The following is a 17,408-nucleotide window of genomic DNA, read 5'->3' on the forward strand; positions in this document are numbered from 1 at the left end:
GTCATATAGCTGCAACTAAGCTGTGTACAAATGCTTTGGTTTAAGGCATGTTTCGCAACATTAATCTCATCTGATTCAGAAAAATCGGTTTGTTTTGCCCTCAGGGTAATTTGATTCTATCAGATATTGGCCTTACTGAGAAGCATGTACATCATGCAGCTCTTAATGGGAATAGTAGCCTGCCTAGTTTTTTGCATCAGAAAGAAGACTGATTGTTTCATGGCAACGCCCCCATAGATTTCCTGTTCCAGTTGAGTTTGATATACGCTGATATTTGATCTGGCTCTTGCAGCCAAAGCAAAGATTATCATTATATCCAATTCAAGGAAATGGATACCGTTGACCTTGCATCTCACAGCAAATTTTGCCAATGAAAAATTGAAATAACGTCTGAAATGCAATTGGAGGTAGTGATGCTAATGCAACTTTTCCATGGGTTGTGTTGGCCTACTTTTTGAATTATGCAAAGCCCCTAAATAAAATCTTGTAGGCAGCAATATGCATTTGTAATGCTGAAGCTTCTCTTTCTTTGTCCTGCAGGTTTGATTTGCCAATGCTAGTCTGGATTCGCTGTCTGTGTGTTATTACTCGATTGCATTAATAAATCAAACAATATAGAAATCATTGTGAAATTCCCGTGCACAACTAGAATACATACACTGAACTCGATCAAAATGTATTTTCCAAACCATAGGTTTTTGCCGGTCTAACTAGCGCGGCATTTTTGAATTTGGCCATTTGTTTTTATTTTTGCAGTTTGATTTACTATAATTTGAATGTTCTCTTGTATAGCCAAAGCAAAAGGGAACAGCCGTTAAGTCCGCCTGTAGGTTGAGCTTGGGAGTGGTAGTCACAATTCCATATCGACATTAATCTTTATCCGTGGGCGCTCAATATGTATATATCGCCTGCAAATCTTGACCTCTCAGATAATATATCTGTTAGTTAGATCTCACTGAAACTTTTATTCGGGACATTTCCATCCTCAAGTTGGGGGCTGGACCGCCTGGTGGGATGAGTCTTTTCTACTCATTAAAACGAAACACTAATCGCACTATACGGCATCTCATGTGAAACTCCTCACTTGCGCGTGCCGGCACAAATGTGCGCATGTGAAAAGAAAGAAATCAAAACTTCACGACCTAAATTTTTAAGAGAAGCATCAAATGGCTGCTTAGAAGAGTTCTCATGAGATTCGGCAATTTCAATGCTGTGAACACTTGAGAAGTGGCGAATGCAGCGTGACATGGCATATTTCTTCTGTTACTTTACTGGGTCTTGATTCTTGAATCCTGCAGCTCCCTAACCCCCACAGTTTACCAGCCAAGAAAGAGTCCCAACGACACCATCTCAGCCAGGATCTTATATTGGTTTTTAAAAAGCAAGGAGTCTAATTTGCGTTGCAATTGCGAGACGATAATGCAGATATCCATGAGTATATACTGAAGTTCCATGGAGTTGAAGGGAATTCTACTGGTGGCACCCAAAATTGATCCACTCATCATCATTGCAACTTAAGACAAGTACAATGTTATGCTGTACTTCAAGAAAGAATATGAGCGAAAAGAATTATTCATGTTGCAACAGCTACTCATAGAATAACATTCACCGTATTTCATGCAAATTTGTCTAACACAAATTGAGGCATTCGTGAGATGATTGAAGCCAGTTCTAAAATGATGCAACCATCTTGAAGACGACCAAAGCAGACTTCTTGGGTAAGGATTCCAAACAAAGATCCAAACCTTTTCCTTGTCAAAGACCGCTTAAAAAGTAATAACTTCCGATGGGAGGATAAGTGCAGAATTTCTTCATTCAAGAGTCAAGACGATTGAACCTCTAAGGCAAAGAGAGTAAGCACATTTACAAGATGGACGCGCAGAATCCTTTCTCATTCCATTGGCACAGAGCTTGTAAGCACATGCTTTACAAGAGCTTGGTACAGAAAACCTAGGGAACAAGCACACCGCTTACTCATAGAATCCTAATTGTATACAGATCACTCTCTCCGAGTTCATATGATTGTCTTCTGCAGAGAATTAAGGAATTCATAAACATGTCCCACAATTTGGCAAAAGGCTTCATTTCTAACCAGAGCAGCATAAGCAAATGTGAGAAGCCACAGTGCTTGAGCCTATACACAAAACCAGACACTGAACATCCCAGAACACCGTGATTACTCGCGCTGCAATTCAGTCATGGCATTCTCTCACCTTTCCTTCAAGGAGACATTGTTAGACTTTTTGAGTTCCCAAGATAGTAGACAGCCTCTCAAGGGAGAACGGAGCAATAATGAGGAAATGGAAACTGTTTCTGCCTCATCAATACCGTAGACAGGCAAATGAAGTTGCTTATTAACCTCCTGCTTCTCACTTTCGCATGGTTGGCAGTTGGGGTCAACTTACCGCAGTGACGTTAAGGGCTTTTGGGAAGTAAGTTGCAGGCAGAACCTATGATGCACAGATACAGATGGAATCCTCATTACGAAAGTAACCAACAGCAAGAACTGAAGAATATTATTGGACTAAAAGGAGTACTATTTTCTTTTCTCTATATTTGGGGATGTGTCATTTATGATATACAAGAACTAACAATTCTTTTTTCTTCTTCTGGTCCTCCTTGTGGAAGAAAGAAGACCATGTCATTTAGAGCACCATTATTAGAACATGTATTCATCTCGGAACTAAACAAATGTTTCATTTAAGTGACGTGCACACACACGAGCACACAGACACACAACAAAAGGCTCGCAATCTAGTTTGCACTGAATACCGGAAAACATTCTGCTACATCCCTTTACTGACAAAACCAAATTACTATGGAGATTTTATTATAGGAGCCTTTTAGGCACTCGTCATGTAATCAATAAGGGAAATTTGCAGTTATGCCCTATTTCTTGTTTTGATAAGTGTAATTAATATTTTAGAAATCAAATCTTTCTAAATTAAGAAAACTCGACAAATGCCCTTAATGCACTCATCAACATGAAACTAGATAAACAAAGAAAAAAAAAACAGTGAAAAGAAGTCCAGATGATACAAGTGAATGTTGCAATTTTAAGAAGTGGTACCTTGAAAGTAACCTGGAAAGCTAACAACTTCTCAATCCTCCAGAGTTGGAGAAGAGAAATTGAAATAAAGCAGCAGCATTACAAAAGAGGGGCATTATTGAATTTGACAAAAAAGCTGCAACTTAGGTAGCTCAAAAATGATTTTAAAGGCAGCAGAAAAGCTAGGCCGTGACGACCAATTTCCAGAACAGTTAGGTTTCATGAGAAAATTAAAAAGGAAATGAAGGCCATGGGTATTTTTTATCCCTTTTTAACGTAGACTTGTAGAGTTTAAAAAGACATAAGCAGCAAAAGACAGAAAAAAAATCCAGCATGAACTCAATAGCCCTGGAAACATGCTTTTGGGTTTTATTATATTTCAGAAGAAACTCAGCGTAGAAAAGTGAGATAAGAATTGTATACCTATTCGTGGAAGCCAATTGGCGCATTTTGGAATCAGTTTCCCTGCCAGCTTGTGACAAACATCCTTGCGTGAGTGTTTGTAATTCTTAAAGTCAAGTGATATGTATCACCATTGTAGCTTGCAGCATGGTTTTCCATGAACTCCCTAACCTGAGTAGGGTCCAAGGAGGTAGTCCCGATGAATATTGATTTTCTAAACTTGAAGCCAGGGCATTGCCAAGGTTCAACCTCAAAAACGCCACTGCTTGGATAGTCATGGTCTCCAAATGCATATTCCACACCATGAACTGCCAAGAAGTTGCAATTGTCAAAATGTCGAACTTAGTTTGGAAATATTAAGTGCAGGATATCTGAATTTACATTAAAATGCACGGCGATTGCTCATCCACAGACAATTAATTCCATAATGTCTTTCTCCGATACAAAGTAGCTTCCTCGAGGACACACAGGCAGCAATGTTAGTGTAGGTATACATCCAGCTGTCAATTTCACTCTCTGAGGTTTCTTAACGTATTTATACTCATCCAAACAGTATTCCATCCTATCCTTGCTGGGTAAATAGGGGTTACGAAGGTTTAGAGGAAGTTTGTTCAAAATATTTCTAAAGAAAAAATCATATAAAAGGAATGACTTCCTAACTGATTCATCTTTCTCATAGTTTGTCGAAAGGTAAAATAAAGATATATCCAGCCATCGTCCTTTCAAGTGTTCAGAGGCAGAAGAAGTGTGTAAAGATCCACAAATACAACAGATTACACCAACAATAGTTTGAACTTTTAGTCTTTTTGAATGCATTTTAGATGGAAACCACCCAGCATCAAGCGCAATTCATGTTTCATTAGAACTGCACCTTCTTCTACCTGTGAAAATAAAATATCCCCAATATCTGTGAAAATAAAATATCCCCAATATGTAGCCTTTCGTTTCTACTATTTAATCTATAAGCTCCCATATTGAGTCCAAAAGGACAATCAGACGTAACATTTTCATAAAATACGTACTGAATAAGGTTGGCTTACCCTCTACACCAGAGTCAAAGATGCCAAGTCCAACCCGGTAAACATATCCATTCATTTGGTCTAATCATACACATTGAGATAAACTGGTCAATAACCCGGACCATAGTCAAGACTTTTCCTTGGAAAGGAAGCAAAACTGGGTTTTGCTGATTTGCCTCTTAACGACGGGGAACCACTGATTTCCAAGCTTTCTTCGATCCCAGTTTCCATTCTCATCTTGGGTGAAGACACAAAATCTCAGTCAAGGAGTTTTGCACCCCTGTATGAAAGGCCAAATATAGAAATAAAAGTTTAGTCAAGGAGTGCAAACACCCTGAATAAATAGGCCAAAAGCAGTACCATAAGCAACCTGTATGAAGTTCATGCTGCCTTTTATTTATTAACTAATTTATTTACTTTATCAGGGTGGAGAGAGGAGGGGAAGTTGAGGATGTGGCAACGAATTGGTTGAGTACTAAAAAAGGACAGCTGCATTCTTTTCATTCCAAAGCTCTTTACATCAGTTAACAAATTGCTTCTCAAGAAGAGAAACTACACCACCAAATCATACTGATGCCAGCATTATCATTTGGTGAATGGAATCGTGAGTTATCAAAGTGCCAAGATAATCAACGAGACATTGGAAAATAATCAAATTTCCAAAGAATTACCGAGAACTTCGAGTTCATTGCAAAGAAAATGGGTCACCAACATAGAAATCCCTTTATGACACAAGCCCTTGTGATTATTGGTTACCAGTATAATATAGTTGCGGGGATTCTTATGAATTGGCATGAACTATATCTATGTCATTTTATGAAGTACCATTCCATTGAACAGCCAACAAATGAAAAACGAAAGAGTGAGGACCATTAGCAGAAAAAAGGTCTTTGTATAGGAGTTATGACCACTAAAATTGCCACACCTTGTCTCCTAATATGCCTAGCTAGATAAAAGCTAACAATAAACCAAGGAAGAATGGAAAAATAGTAGAGCCAGGCTCTGTTTTTCTTGAGGATGTTAATTAAGAAAAAGGTTCAAACTTCAATAAAAGAGAGCTGTAAGTATAGAGTACCAATGATAACCTCAACAAGGACTATTCCTAATCCTCAAACGTTCCTTTTCTGACAGGTGATCCTCAAACATTATAGGACAATGACAAGACTTAACCCAAAGCACAGCAAAACCACAGAAAAGAAAATCCCCTGAAAAAGAAAAGACCAAAGAAAATTTTATCCCCGCATGCACATGCATGAACATAGAGAGACAGAGACAGAGACAGAGACAGAGAGAGACAGCGAGACAGACAGGCAGAGACAGAGACAGAGGAACTTACATGAGCCTCAAGGCCAATGATGCTTACACAAAAGCGTCCCTGTCTTTTTAGGACAATCTTTTACAGTGAATGAGAATGCTACCCATCCTCCCATGGCATTATCAAATAGTCTACTTCAGCATTACTACAAAGCAGCGTTTTGGTGTAATAGGCTCCAGCATTGTAGGTCCGGTGAAAGGAAAAGTCTGAATCTTTACCCTGCATTCCGCATAGATTGCTTAACTATCATAAAGTCCAGTAACATGAATCTATATCAAAAATGCTTCTGTATCTTAAAGTCCTGATCAAATCTTCCATTATGCATGAGATGATGTTTGACCATATTAAGCCGGGCCAAAAGTTTCTATAACTCATTATATGACTGTCCAGATGTCAATGTTGGAGTCTCCCGTGAATTTCATAAACCAATAGTTTAGATGAGTCCACAATACGTTTGCTTTCACAGACAATACGACTACATAATTCATGCCTCGGTGCTGGTCGAAACGATCTTAATTGATATAGGGGATCAGTTATCTCACATTTACTACACATTTCCCTTGCTGGCTGCACATGCTTCCACCAGAAATCGGAAAGAGCAAGCTTCAAAAGATCCCAGTATTCCTTATCGCGGTATATTCTGAAAAGACTGCTGCCTTTGGGAGTCCATACATAGAAATCCATCCAATCCTTGTCCAAAATCTCCATCAAACCTTGCGCTTGAGGAATGTAATTTAGATGAATCCGAGACCATGGGGAAGCTCTACTCATATCTCCTTTGAAGAATGGGCACTTGATCTCCAGAACTCCATTGCAGGGCAAGCCATAAACAAGTTGGTCAACTACTCCATCTGGTGAAGCAGCAAGCCAACTGTCTTTGGAATTATCATTTCCATAAACTTGAAACTCGGGGAAAATGACGTTATTTCCAGTGATAAGCTTGTACCTTTCAAGCGCCTCCTCTTCCTTTATATTATTCCAACAGGTAGCCACGTTACCAGAAAATGGCTCGATCAAACCAAGTTTTTCTAACCAGAGCTGGACTCTTCGCTGACGCCAAAAACCAATCGCTGCACCAAAAGTGCTTGCTGTGAGCTTATTTTTCCTTAGTTCTTGCCAATTTTTGAACCAATGTTGAAAAGCATTTGCTTGGAGAATAGAGTTCGGTCCACCACTCGCAACTTTCAGAGAATAACCCAGATTGCTCAACTCCCTTCTAGATGGAAGATTTACGACTTGACTGTGGTTAGAAAGCCTCCCACTATGTGATTCTGACAAGGCCGAGCTGTTATACTCTCTCCTGTAGCTAATAGCAGTATTGACAGAACCCGTACAGTAGCTACTTTTAAGCACAAGATATGAAGGTCGTGCTATGTAGAGCAAGCAAGAACAGACTTCTTCACTGCCAGAAGTAAAAACAATCAGCGGATATACGGATGCAACGTACACAACATATATACGAGGAAAATATAGAGAAAAACAGATGGGCAGACTAATCGATGCGATTGACAAGTAAAGTGAGGAATTTGAGGAAAGTCGCAAATCAAAATGCTCATTTTGACACACATGCGACATTCAGCATGAATACCCATCAAGTGTAAACCAAGTGCAGGCAACATAATCATAACTCTTAATGCACACATAACTGAACTAGTCTCAGCCCCATTCTTATAAAAAGCTTTCTAAAGCCGCAAAATCACCACCACCTCTACCGAGCGAAATCTCTAGCTGGAGCCAAAGCGCTTCGAACTTTCACGCACGGAGACAAAAAAGCAAACCAGCGAGCGATAAGCATTCACACCAAAACATGGAAGACACCACAAAATCAGCGGGAACAGAGCAAATGGGGCAAGTTACGGTGATGATAATACAATACAAGATCGCCCAACACCACGCACGAAAAAACTTCGCATCAAATTCGGTTCTACACAGCTGTTGATTCAGAGATGATTGACAAGGAGAGGCTAATCAGACGAAGCGGGAACTAGCGGAAAAAGAGCAAGTTCCGGTGGCCGACCGAGCAATCTCGTGACGAGACCAGCGCATAAGATGACGCAGGTTAGAGGATGGAACCGATGATGCCGAACGCGCGCCGTTGCTTCAGCCCATCGTCCAGTCCTCCTGGAGTTGCAGAGCATGAGGAAGACGAAGGGGAGGGGTTTTAGCAGAGGTTTGCGAAACTTTATGGAGACAGCAGAAGGGTTTTAGTAGCGGAGAATATGGCGACCTGTACCGGCTTGAATAGTGAACCGTTTGGAGCGCTTCCGGTTCAGTTGGACCGGTTGAAAGTCCACCAAGCCCGGTTCAGTTAGACTGTCTTGGACTGGTCTAGCCACAAATCGGCCAGCCCTCCCTCCCCGACGAAACCATCCCCCCAACATCAGAAAAAAAAAACAAAAGAAAAGGAAAATGACATAAATTGCTCCTGAATTTTGACTTGAACTTTGACTCAATATATAATATGATTCTTGAACTTTTAATTTGTTCAATATGATTTCTGAATTTTAACTCAACGTGTAATGTAATTCATGAACTTTTAATTTACGAATGATGCGCTTAACTATTTCATGATATGCATTTGGCTTTGTCTGATAAGACCGACACCAACTTCTCTTCTGTGAAGGATGCCATGGCTCAATTTACCCATTTAATGGGCTAAACTTGTTCTCTTCAACGGAATGTCGTCTGCTCAATATCTTTGAATACCCAAGTACGGTTAAGGATGAGTTCGTGTTATTGCTGCTGTCTTACTCGCTATCAATATGTTGTGTTCCTTCTGCTTCTCCTCTCTTGATTTTAACTGTTTGTAAACTTCACATTTTGAGTTATTCATGCTTGGACAACCTTTATGACATATTGATTCTTGTGTTATCTTTGTGCAGCTATCATATCTTTACTGTCACTGTAAATTTATTGTCAACATACACAAAGACACAAAGCGAACCCATCTAGGGTGTGGTTGAATTCCCTCACTTCTTCAACGTGTTTCACCTCAAATCACTAGCACTCACTCTAGAGTCGAGAACTTCCTTCACAAGATTGCAGATAGAATCACCAATATCATCCAACTAGATTGGAAAAAGACAGCATGAAGACCTTCCCAGCCTGGAGCTTTCAGATGTTTTAGGTCCCCCACAGGGCCCTTTTGATTGCATCGTAGGTGATGGGCTCTTCCAAATCTCGGCCGAGCTTCAATGGGAGGGTTTAATTCCGAACCGAGGGGATGTTAGGATTTAGAAGGGAAGAATGATCATGGGAAGTGGAGAGAAGTTTGGACAGGTGATCAAGGACATGCTTCTTCAGATATTTCTCATCACCAATCCAATTTGCAGACACATTGCAAACACTATCCTTTACGGAAATGATCGAATTTTCCTTCTTCTTCAAGCTTGATAAAGTAAAAACATGCAAGGTCTACCCGGGCAAAGCTCTCTAGATGTCATGTAGTCTTTCCCAAGTTCTTACCTTTAAAAAGCATTTCACGAAATATTCTTATTCCAATCATTGATCTTTCAATAGTAAGGAGGATTTGAAAGCTTTTACTACTCCAAACATTGGGAACAAAAGGATCGGACTCAGCATGATTAAGCCACATAATTTTGTACGAAACAGTCTATTGGTGTTCCTAGTACAATCGGTAAGGACATCTAACATAACTATACATTAGTCGGAGTGGTACCACCGTGAGGGAAAAGAACAGCTTCATGATAAATATGATGCTACCCTGAATTACCTGAACGGTATCAAGTCATAATTCAGGTAAGCTGAGGACCAACAAAATATGAGGTTGCAATGATTTATGCAATCTTGATAAGCATTACCTTAACGAGAATTCGCAAGTCCCAGCTTATCTTTGCCATGAATTAAAGCATTGAAATCACCCGTTACAACCAAACGGAACACTCTTATCGTCGGCATGCGGTTTCGATTTATCCGGAAGGAGCGATCTCTCCTGCGACCTAGGACTAGCATAGAGGAAGGCCCCTGCAGAAAACCTTGGTCCCTTTCATTCTTGACCTAAACTTGTGGACCGTCCGGACCGACCGTGTTTAGTCTCCGGTCCTTGAGACAAAAAACCCCCCCAAAACCCTCGCTTTAACATCATCGCATTCCTCTGCAACAGATCTTTGTTCTGTCGATTTTCCAAGCTGCTTCTGCAATTTTCCGCGACGAACATCTCACCGATCTCTGGCACCATGAAAGAAAGGTAAGACGTTCGTTAAAGTTTTTCCTTTCGTGACGATCCTGCGGGGAGGATGACGGGATGACATCGAGGCAATGGAGCAGCAAACGCATTTATAAGATCAAAGAGGGATTTGAATTTGATAGGTTTCAGACTGGGGGCATGTGCCGATATTTACCCGGATTGTCTCTTTCTTGAAATTTTCAATTGGGTTCTCTCTGAATGAAGAAGGTCGCTCCTGTTGTTGCTGCAGATTTGTGAGCTAGTGTTCCGCTGGGAATTAATTGATTAGAAAGCGAGCCGACGACGGGATTGCCTGAAGGGGTGGGAGACTTGGGCGCGGAAGAGATCGCGATTCGGGGTATGTCTCCTGATGCGAATTCACCAGGCAAATGCAATTAGATTGTACAGTTAGGTTTCATTTGCTTTAGCTTGATGACATTTGATGTACATGTGATCGCGCTGGGTTCGGATTTGGTCTAGCAGACTGTTCTTGGTTTCTGCATAGGGTGTGTATAAGTATCATGCTTAAGCTTTTAGAGAGATCTCCGAGATATGCGTTCAGAGTTAGCGATGTTGTACGTGTGTTGCCGCCCTCAGTTCCCATTTCGAAATCGTGGTCTTTGTGGATTCAGTCGAAGCAAAAATCCAGTCGAGCAGGAAGACCCAAGAAGAAAATCTACCATAGAGTCCAGGAACTCGACAAAGTCATGGACTTGCAAAAGAAACCAGCTTTAATCCTACAGCTCAAATCTATCATTCAATCCCAAAAGAACCAATCTCTCCTTCTTAGAGACCTAGAAAAAGAAGTAGGGTTCGTTCAAAAGTGGAACTTTATGGCTGCGATTGAAAGGTACCCCTCGATGTTCGACGTAGGTGGTGGTAATGGATCGCCTCCTTTTGTATCACTCACCAAGAGAGCTGAGAAGATTGCTCGTGGAGAAGCTAAAGCCAGGATGTTAATGGAACCCATTTTGGTGAAAAATTTGAGGAAGCTGTTAATGTTGTCCGTGGATTGTCAAATCCCGCTTGAGAAGATTGAATTTATTGGGCCTGAACTGGGATTGCCTGATGATTTCAAGAATATTTTAATCCCAAAGTACCCTGAGTTCTTCTCAGTCAAAAATGTCAATGGAAGAGATTGTCTTCGGCTGGAACATTGGGATTCGTCATTAGCTGTTACAGCCCGTGAGGAAAGACTAGCAAGTGAAGGTTTTTTGGACTCCAATGTAGGTCAAGAGAAGGTTAAAATATCCAAAGATGGTAATTATACAGGTCCCTTTGCGTTTAGACTGAGTTATCCTGCTGGTTTTAGACCAAACACAGGTTATCTTGTGGCAGTTGAGAGGTGGCAGAGATTGGAATTTCCTTCACCTTACTTGAATGCAAGAAGATTTGAGTTGACCGATCCTAAAGCTCAAAAAAGGGTGGTGGCTGTGCTTCATGAGCTCCTCAGTTTGACCATGGAGAAAAGGATGACATATTCACAATTGGATGCATTGCACTCAGAGTATCTATTGCCATCTAGGTTGGTGCTTTGTTTGATCAAGCATCAAGGCATCTTTTACCTCACTAATAAGGGTGCTAGGGGCACGGTGTTCCTTAAAGAAGCTTATGATGGATCAAGTCTAATAGAGAAGTGTCCTTTGTTGTCATTCAATGATAAATTTATGGAACTTTGTGGGCGAAGAAGTACGAGTTTATGTGTAACAAGATGACTTTATCAGATGGTGTTAGATGACATATACTTAATCGTTCTTCTGACGTTGAGAATGTCATGCTTTAGTTGGAGTCAAACATAGTAAAAACCTACTTTCGCTTTCCTTTCCCCCATCTCCCAAATGCATTGAGGCTAAATTTCTCTCTAAAACCTCTTACTGAAATCTACTTTGTGACACCATGCCTTTTCAAGTGAAAACAAACTTTTTAAAGATAAGAATTGCTGAAGAGGTCATATATCCAAGTACTATCTCTGTAACAAGTGTTGTACTTTGATTGAGCCAATTCGTCCAATTACAGTTTTATGTCCAACAAAAGAGACACGAGTGATTTGATAATTTTCTGGGTAACTCGACAAAGTTGGATGGACTGAAGGCAATAGAAAAGGAGCAAAATCAATGTAAAGCTGAGGTTTTAGTTATGTTCAATTAAGTTAGAGTTACTCAAGAGTGATTTCTTGATTTTGTGAAAAGGAAAGTTTTGTAAGCGCTATGCTCTGTGGGACTGATTTGGTTGGTGTAGGTCAATCCAACAGTTTAAAGAGTATATTTTGTTGGCACTCAGATATTTGGGTGGAGATGGATTTGAGCTGGGTTTGTTTGGTCTAGGTCAATTGTACCAGCCAAAACTGGACAAAATGAGTTAAATGGGTAAATTCAATCAAACTGGTTCTGAACCCACCTATTTGCAACTGCCTGTTTATAGACCCATTATATACATCAGCATTTCTATTATTAGCCGGTGCAGGAGACATTTCAGAGAGTGAACCCTTATGGATCGGAGAGACAATCAATCTCCCCAAGGTGATTTGTTTTGCATTAGTTGATTTATTATGTGAAAAGATAATTTTTCTGGTTGTACCAGTTCTTAGTATTCTTTTTTCACAAAAATTGTAGGTGAGACTGCTCGAATTCTGGTGGAATTCTTAGAGGTTGCCATCACTTCCATTGTTTACCTCAAGAGACTCTATCCTTCTGGTAAGAAAATTGCCATAATTTTTCTTGAATTATGAATGGGCAAAGAAATAGGACTGCTTGGCAAGGATCGATGAAAGCAACTTTGCTATATTTGGAGGCTTGTGCTTCATCCTTTTGACCTATTTACTTTTCTGCCTCACCTACCAATGTGTTACGATTTGCCAAATTTTTTGGAGGTGCCTTTGAGAGGAGGAGATATTTGAATTTGGTTGTCCATAGAGCTCGGCATCCTCAACTCAGGAATTATATCCAGATGTCTGTATCAGGGCTTCAACCTTTCATTGAAAAGGTTTGCAACTTGTATTCCAATTTCCATGTGTATAGAATTGCTTAGCGAACACTTGCCAGTGTTTGGAGCCTTTTCACAAAAAACGAGCTCTTTGAATGGAAGCAGGGACTGATAGAGAGAGTGGCTGTTGTGTTCTTTGACATGGAGAATGTCCCACTGGAGAGATTCATTTTCAAGCTCTCAGTAAACCAGTCATACGGCTCAAAGGTGGAAGATGCTGACCTAGAATTTTCTCTTCGATCATTTTTGATCAAGTTGTCTGTGTCCCAACCCCTGACTAGTGCTCTTTCTCAAGGTAAGTGATTCATCTATTGAATGTAGTTTTTGTCTTGTTGGAGGATACCCTTTAGCTCGCTTTGGAATATGTGTGATTACGTTTGTTGCATCGCCAAGGATGAAAATATACTTTAGGTGTTGAAACAGTTGAAGCATTTTTGGAGCTCGGCTTCCTTGTTCTTATGAAGTCTATGTTTCTTGGTTCTTACTGCTCCGTTAGTTGGGGACCGTTCTTCTAAGACGATTGTGGCAGTAGATTGCAGGTGGGAGATCGTAGCTTACTTTCAGATGCTTCCTCAGGCCGATATGGGTAGCACAGCTGCCTTGTGGATCCCGACTGATACAAAGCAGTGGCAGCAGCCTCCACTTATAAGCCCCATCAAGTCAATGAGTAGTGAACCTTTGAATGTTCAGTTATATTTGGAGCATCCAAGTTTATCCAAGATGACGAACTCTAAGGTTCAACACTTATGATGTTATGCATAACATGTAAATCAGTTGTCACTAAGTAGCATTTGACGGCTTCCTTTCGATTTGATGGGAATAATATGTTGATAGATTTTGCCAATATGCCCATTTTCTCCACCAATATGTTGCTGGGTCCTATTTTTTAGTTCATTTCTGAGTTCTACTAACCTGTTATGGAGTCATTCGGTTTCTCAAGTACGATGTTGGGTACAAGCTAGGGGCAGCATTACCTTGTGGTGTGCCCAACCATTGGGACCATAATTATTCCGACCTTTGGAACCTGAGTCTCCGGAAGCTGAACTTGTTGCCAATATAGCTCAATGAGTCCCTGCCTTTGTGAAATTAAGCATGGAGGAAGGCCAACGATTAGATTTTTGCAGCTGCTCATCATTTCTTGATCAAATGTGTTGTGTTTTTTTCATGTCATATTTTGTATTCAACATCTGTCTCGGGGTTGATTCACTGTCGGAAGGATCTGATTTGCCCCCAACGGAGGGACTAAGCATTCCCGTGATTCCTTGTCGGAGCAATTTCTCTATAGTTCTGGAAACATTTGAATTGGAGCTTAATCTAACTCAGAAGACAAAAGTCTACAGCTTATATTTGTAAAATGGATGATGAACTTGTTCTATATGGCCAAATTAATTCCGTAAGGAATGTAGTTATGAGGAACTTGTCATTCTGATGTATTTTTGTGTACTGATAGATGGGGAAAACAGGTTATGGCTTACAATATGGGGCAAACACCATAGAACCTTAAAAAGCAGGTCAACTTGGGCATTTGGGGTGGTGGTGATTTATTTGGTTTTAATCTTGTTTTTAGTTTTCAAATTTTATCCAACTCTTCAAATTCCCGAACATTATTGCAGACCAAAAGCACCATGCATCAAGCACTCTTAACTTCCGAGGAAAGTTGTAGTTAAAAGCACAAGTCACCTCCAACATAACCATCTTTGTATTGTAGAGCGGAACAAGAAAAGGTATTGAGACCTCGGTAGAAAGTATAATTGGTCCAACATTTTTTCAGACAACAGTGAAGTAGGTTAAATCTAACTAAAATGAGATCGTTTAAAAAGTAGGGCTTAATTCCTTGAAAAATCTCCAAATTTTAAGTTCAATTTCAATTCTACCCCGTAATCCCAAATCTACTCCCATGTGGAAAAATCTCAACCAGTGTTTTTCAAAAATCTAAATTAGGACTAGTTAGAGATTCATTATCTGAACTTGTGTCTTCACAACATCCTTACCTTTGTTTGATGCATCAACGACCTCCTAATATTGATGATATTGAAGAAATCAGTCGCTATTTTTGCATGCGGGGTAGATTCGGGATTAAAATGAAAGTTGGTGATTTTTCTTAAACAAAAAAAAGCTTGAGGCATAATTGAGATTTGAACTAAAGTTGGGTTTTGTTGTAAAAGAATTAGGCCTAAAAACTAACGATGATAAAGAGAAAAAAGAGTTAACGCTAAACCCTCTTGAAAAGAACTATGGGCAGTCAAGTGTCAGTGGGGGCTCACGACACATGACTAATCGGGACATCGACCCCACCAAAAAAATAAATATTTCCTGTGACCATTCTTATAAAGTCTTTCAAGGGAACAAATTTTGTAAGACAAACTCTCTTTTTAATAATTAAAGTGAAGAGGAGAAAATGACGGAGTTGTAAGTAAGTTTATTGATTATATAACCCCCGTCGAATCAGCGATACTCATGAAATTTCAGTCATGTAAATAACTCTTAAGCAAACGTGTCGTCTATCTAACATCAGTCACGTAATTACATTTTCGCTCCTCTATTCAATGGGATAATTTCTTTTTTTTCTTTTTCCTTTTTTTTTAGATTCTATGAGTTGGATTCATTATTTTATTCATTTCTTTTTATTGAATGAGATCATTTATCAGACAGCTGGTGGTTTAATCTACTAGAGGAGGGAGGACCCAACTCAAGAACTTCACAAGATGTTCATGAATGCCTTTAAGACTTTATAAAGCTTGTGTCCACGAGAAAGGTCTTGATCTCCCACCCTTTTCACGCTTGGACTTATCATTAAAACCCCTCCCGTTGACTGTTGACTGTTCTTCAGAAAACAATGCAGGAGAGACGAATATTAAATACCGTAATTTTGTAAAAAAAAATATACCGTAATTTTGTGCTATATAGCGATGGTCAATGATGGGAGTGTTGTGCTACATGCTGTGGAGCATTGTTTGTTCGATTTCTTTTATTCTTTTTTTTCCCAGTATTTTGTTTATCCATTTTCGTAAGCTGTGTGACATTTATATATTCCTATGAACTTTGTGCAGGGATCATCTTTATGGGTAAAAGATGATGGCAAAGGAAGTAGGGAGAAAATTACTTTCGTGATTACTCGAGTAGGGGAATTCGCTCTCTTGACCTACATTTGGCGAGGTATGTTTAGGGAACGCCTTTATTGTTAAGGGATAATAATATATAATCGGTCTTTCAACTTTGATCCAATCTGCAATGTCGTCTCTGGATTTTTAATTTATTTAATGTGGTCCCTAAACTTTTGGTACGTGTTTAATTTAGTCCCTAAAGTATATGGAAATGTTTAATATTGTCATTGCATTAATTCAAGTTCAAGGAGAACATTGAACATTTTCATATCATCCAGGGATTAAACTGAACATGTATCAAAAGTCTATGGACTATATTGAACAAATTAAAAGTTTAGGGACGACATTATACATTAGGTAAAGTTAAGAGATCACGTCGAACAAATTAAAAATTCAAGGACCACATTATACATTAGGCTAAATTTCATGAATCATTTGTGTCATTTTCCCTACTATCAAAGCAACCCGAGACATATCTCTTTGGTAATAATCTTGCTTTATGTGTATTGAGATGATCTAAACTAAAACTCTTTCTAGTTCTTTTGCAAACATAGTTGGGAATAATGTGACACTTTCTATTTGCTTTTTTGAAGAATGAATGATATGTTTATGAGTTAGGTCAATGCCTATCAAATAACTGCCGTTATTAGATATTCTTTGTTTTTTGACAGGGGACTAATCTGTCCCAGTTGGCACGCTTTGTCAATTTGTGAGTCCAATAATACCCGCTGGCAGTATATTAATATTTTTTGTTTTTAAATTCTATTTATTTTCTTCTTTATATTCTATTTCTTTCTCGCAAGTTGTAGTTGTATGGAACCTGATTTGCTTTTGTTTTTCTTTTCTTTTTTTTTGGATAATGACACAAATGATTCATGAATTTTGGCTCAATATGTAATATAGCCCCTAAACTTTCAATTTGTTCAATGTGATCCATGAACTTCAACTCAATGTGCATTGTGGTTCTTAAACTTTTAATTTGTTCAATATGGCCCTTGAACTTTTGATACATGTTCAAATTAATCCCTAAATTATAAGAAAATATTCAATATTGTCCTTCTATTAATTCAAATTTAGGGATAACATTGAACATTTTCATTTAATTCAGAGATTAAATTGAACATATATCAAAAGTCTATGGACTATATTGGACAAATCGAAATTTTAAGGACCATATTGTACATCTGGCTACGTTTCATAAATCATATTGAACAAATTGAAAGTTCGTGAATCAAAATACACTCGTGACCAAAATTGAAGAACTATATATGTCATTTTTCCTCCTTCTTTTTTGTCATTTTATGAGTTTTCTTACCACCTCGGAGACAGCATATAATTCTAGAGAGAGAGA

The 17,408-nt window shown here is 39.1% G+C and overlaps 3 protein-coding genes across 8 annotated transcripts; 2 read left to right on the top strand and 1 right to left on the bottom strand.

The window, feature by feature from the left end:
- Positions 1 to 1,789: 1,789 nt before the first annotated feature.
- On the bottom strand, positions 1,790 to 7,965 carry LOC115670855 (uncharacterized). Of its 2 annotated transcripts, none has more exons than XM_056311971.1 (5): positions 7,803 to 7,965; positions 6,328 to 7,187; positions 4,492 to 4,750; positions 3,473 to 3,759; positions 1,790 to 2,450 (listed from the first exon to the last, which is right to left on the bottom strand). In XM_056311971.1, the coding sequence occupies exons 1-3, from the start codon at positions 7,829 to 7,831 to the stop codon at positions 4,704 to 4,706; spliced, it is 936 nt and encodes a 311-aa protein (XP_056167946.1). In that variant the 5' UTR covers positions 7,832 to 7,965; the 3' UTR covers positions 1,790 to 2,450; positions 3,473 to 3,759; positions 4,492 to 4,703. The 2 variants fall into 2 exon arrangements, with proteins under 2 accessions (XP_056167946.1, XP_030448087.1); XM_030592227.2 differs by having other exon boundaries at positions 5,807 to 7,187.
- Positions 7,966 to 10,219: 2,254 nt separating this feature from the next.
- On the top strand, positions 10,220 to 13,847 carry LOC115670877 (DNA polymerase zeta processivity subunit-like). Of its 5 annotated transcripts, none has more exons than XM_056311756.1 (6): positions 10,220 to 10,329; positions 12,296 to 12,490; positions 12,584 to 12,664; positions 12,841 to 12,953; positions 13,059 to 13,248; positions 13,483 to 13,847. In XM_056311756.1, the coding sequence occupies exons 2-6, from the start codon at positions 12,460 to 12,462 to the stop codon at positions 13,701 to 13,703; spliced, it is 636 nt and encodes a 211-aa protein (XP_056167731.1). In that variant the 5' UTR covers positions 10,220 to 10,329; positions 12,296 to 12,459; the 3' UTR covers positions 13,704 to 13,847. The 5 variants fall into 5 exon arrangements, with proteins under 5 accessions (XP_056167731.1, XP_056167732.1, XP_056167733.1 ...); XM_056311757.1 differs by having other exon boundaries at positions 12,426 to 12,490; XM_056311758.1 differs by having other exon boundaries at positions 12,435 to 12,490.
- LOC115670876 (protein WHAT'S THIS FACTOR 1 homolog, chloroplastic-like) lies at positions 10,323 to 11,801 on the top strand. The gene has a single exon (XM_030592260.2). It carries the CDS (start codon positions 10,493 to 10,495, stop codon positions 11,684 to 11,686), a length of 1,194 nt encoding a protein of 397 aa, XP_030448120.1. The 5' UTR covers positions 10,323 to 10,492; the 3' UTR covers positions 11,687 to 11,801.
- Positions 13,848 to 17,408: the final 3,561 nt, after the last annotated feature.

This window comes from Syzygium oleosum, unplaced genomic scaffold (assembly GCF_021117445.2).
Source record: "Syzygium oleosum isolate NSW1041296 unplaced genomic scaffold, Sole_v2.1 Sole_v2.05, whole genome shotgun sequence".
NCBI classification, from domain to species: domain Eukaryota; kingdom Viridiplantae; phylum Streptophyta; class Magnoliopsida; order Myrtales; family Myrtaceae; genus Syzygium; species Syzygium oleosum.

Bases quoted from the DNA above. Each gene is read 5' to 3' on its own strand.
- LOC115670855 (XM_030592227.2), bottom strand. From the start codon at position 7,831: ATGCGCTGGTCTCGTCACGAGATTGCTCG. The intron at 7,188-7,802 runs GTCGGCCACCGG...TACTTCTGGCAG, and splicing joins TCTCGTCACGAGATTGCTCG to TGAAGAAGTCTGTTCTTGCT.
- LOC115670876 (XM_030592260.2), top strand. From the start codon at position 10,493: ATGCTTAAGCTTTTAGAGAGATCTCCGAGATATGCGTTCAGAGTTAGC.
- LOC115670877 (XM_056311756.1), top strand. From the start codon at position 12,460: ATGGATCGGAGAGACAATCAATCTCCCCAAG. The intron at 12,491-12,583 runs GTGATTTGTTTT...CAAAAATTGTAG, and splicing joins AGACAATCAATCTCCCCAAG to GTGAGACTGCTCGAATTCTG. The intron at 12,665-12,840 runs GTAAGAAAATTG...AATTTTTTGGAG, and splicing joins CAAGAGACTCTATCCTTCTG to GTGCCTTTGAGAGGAGGAGA.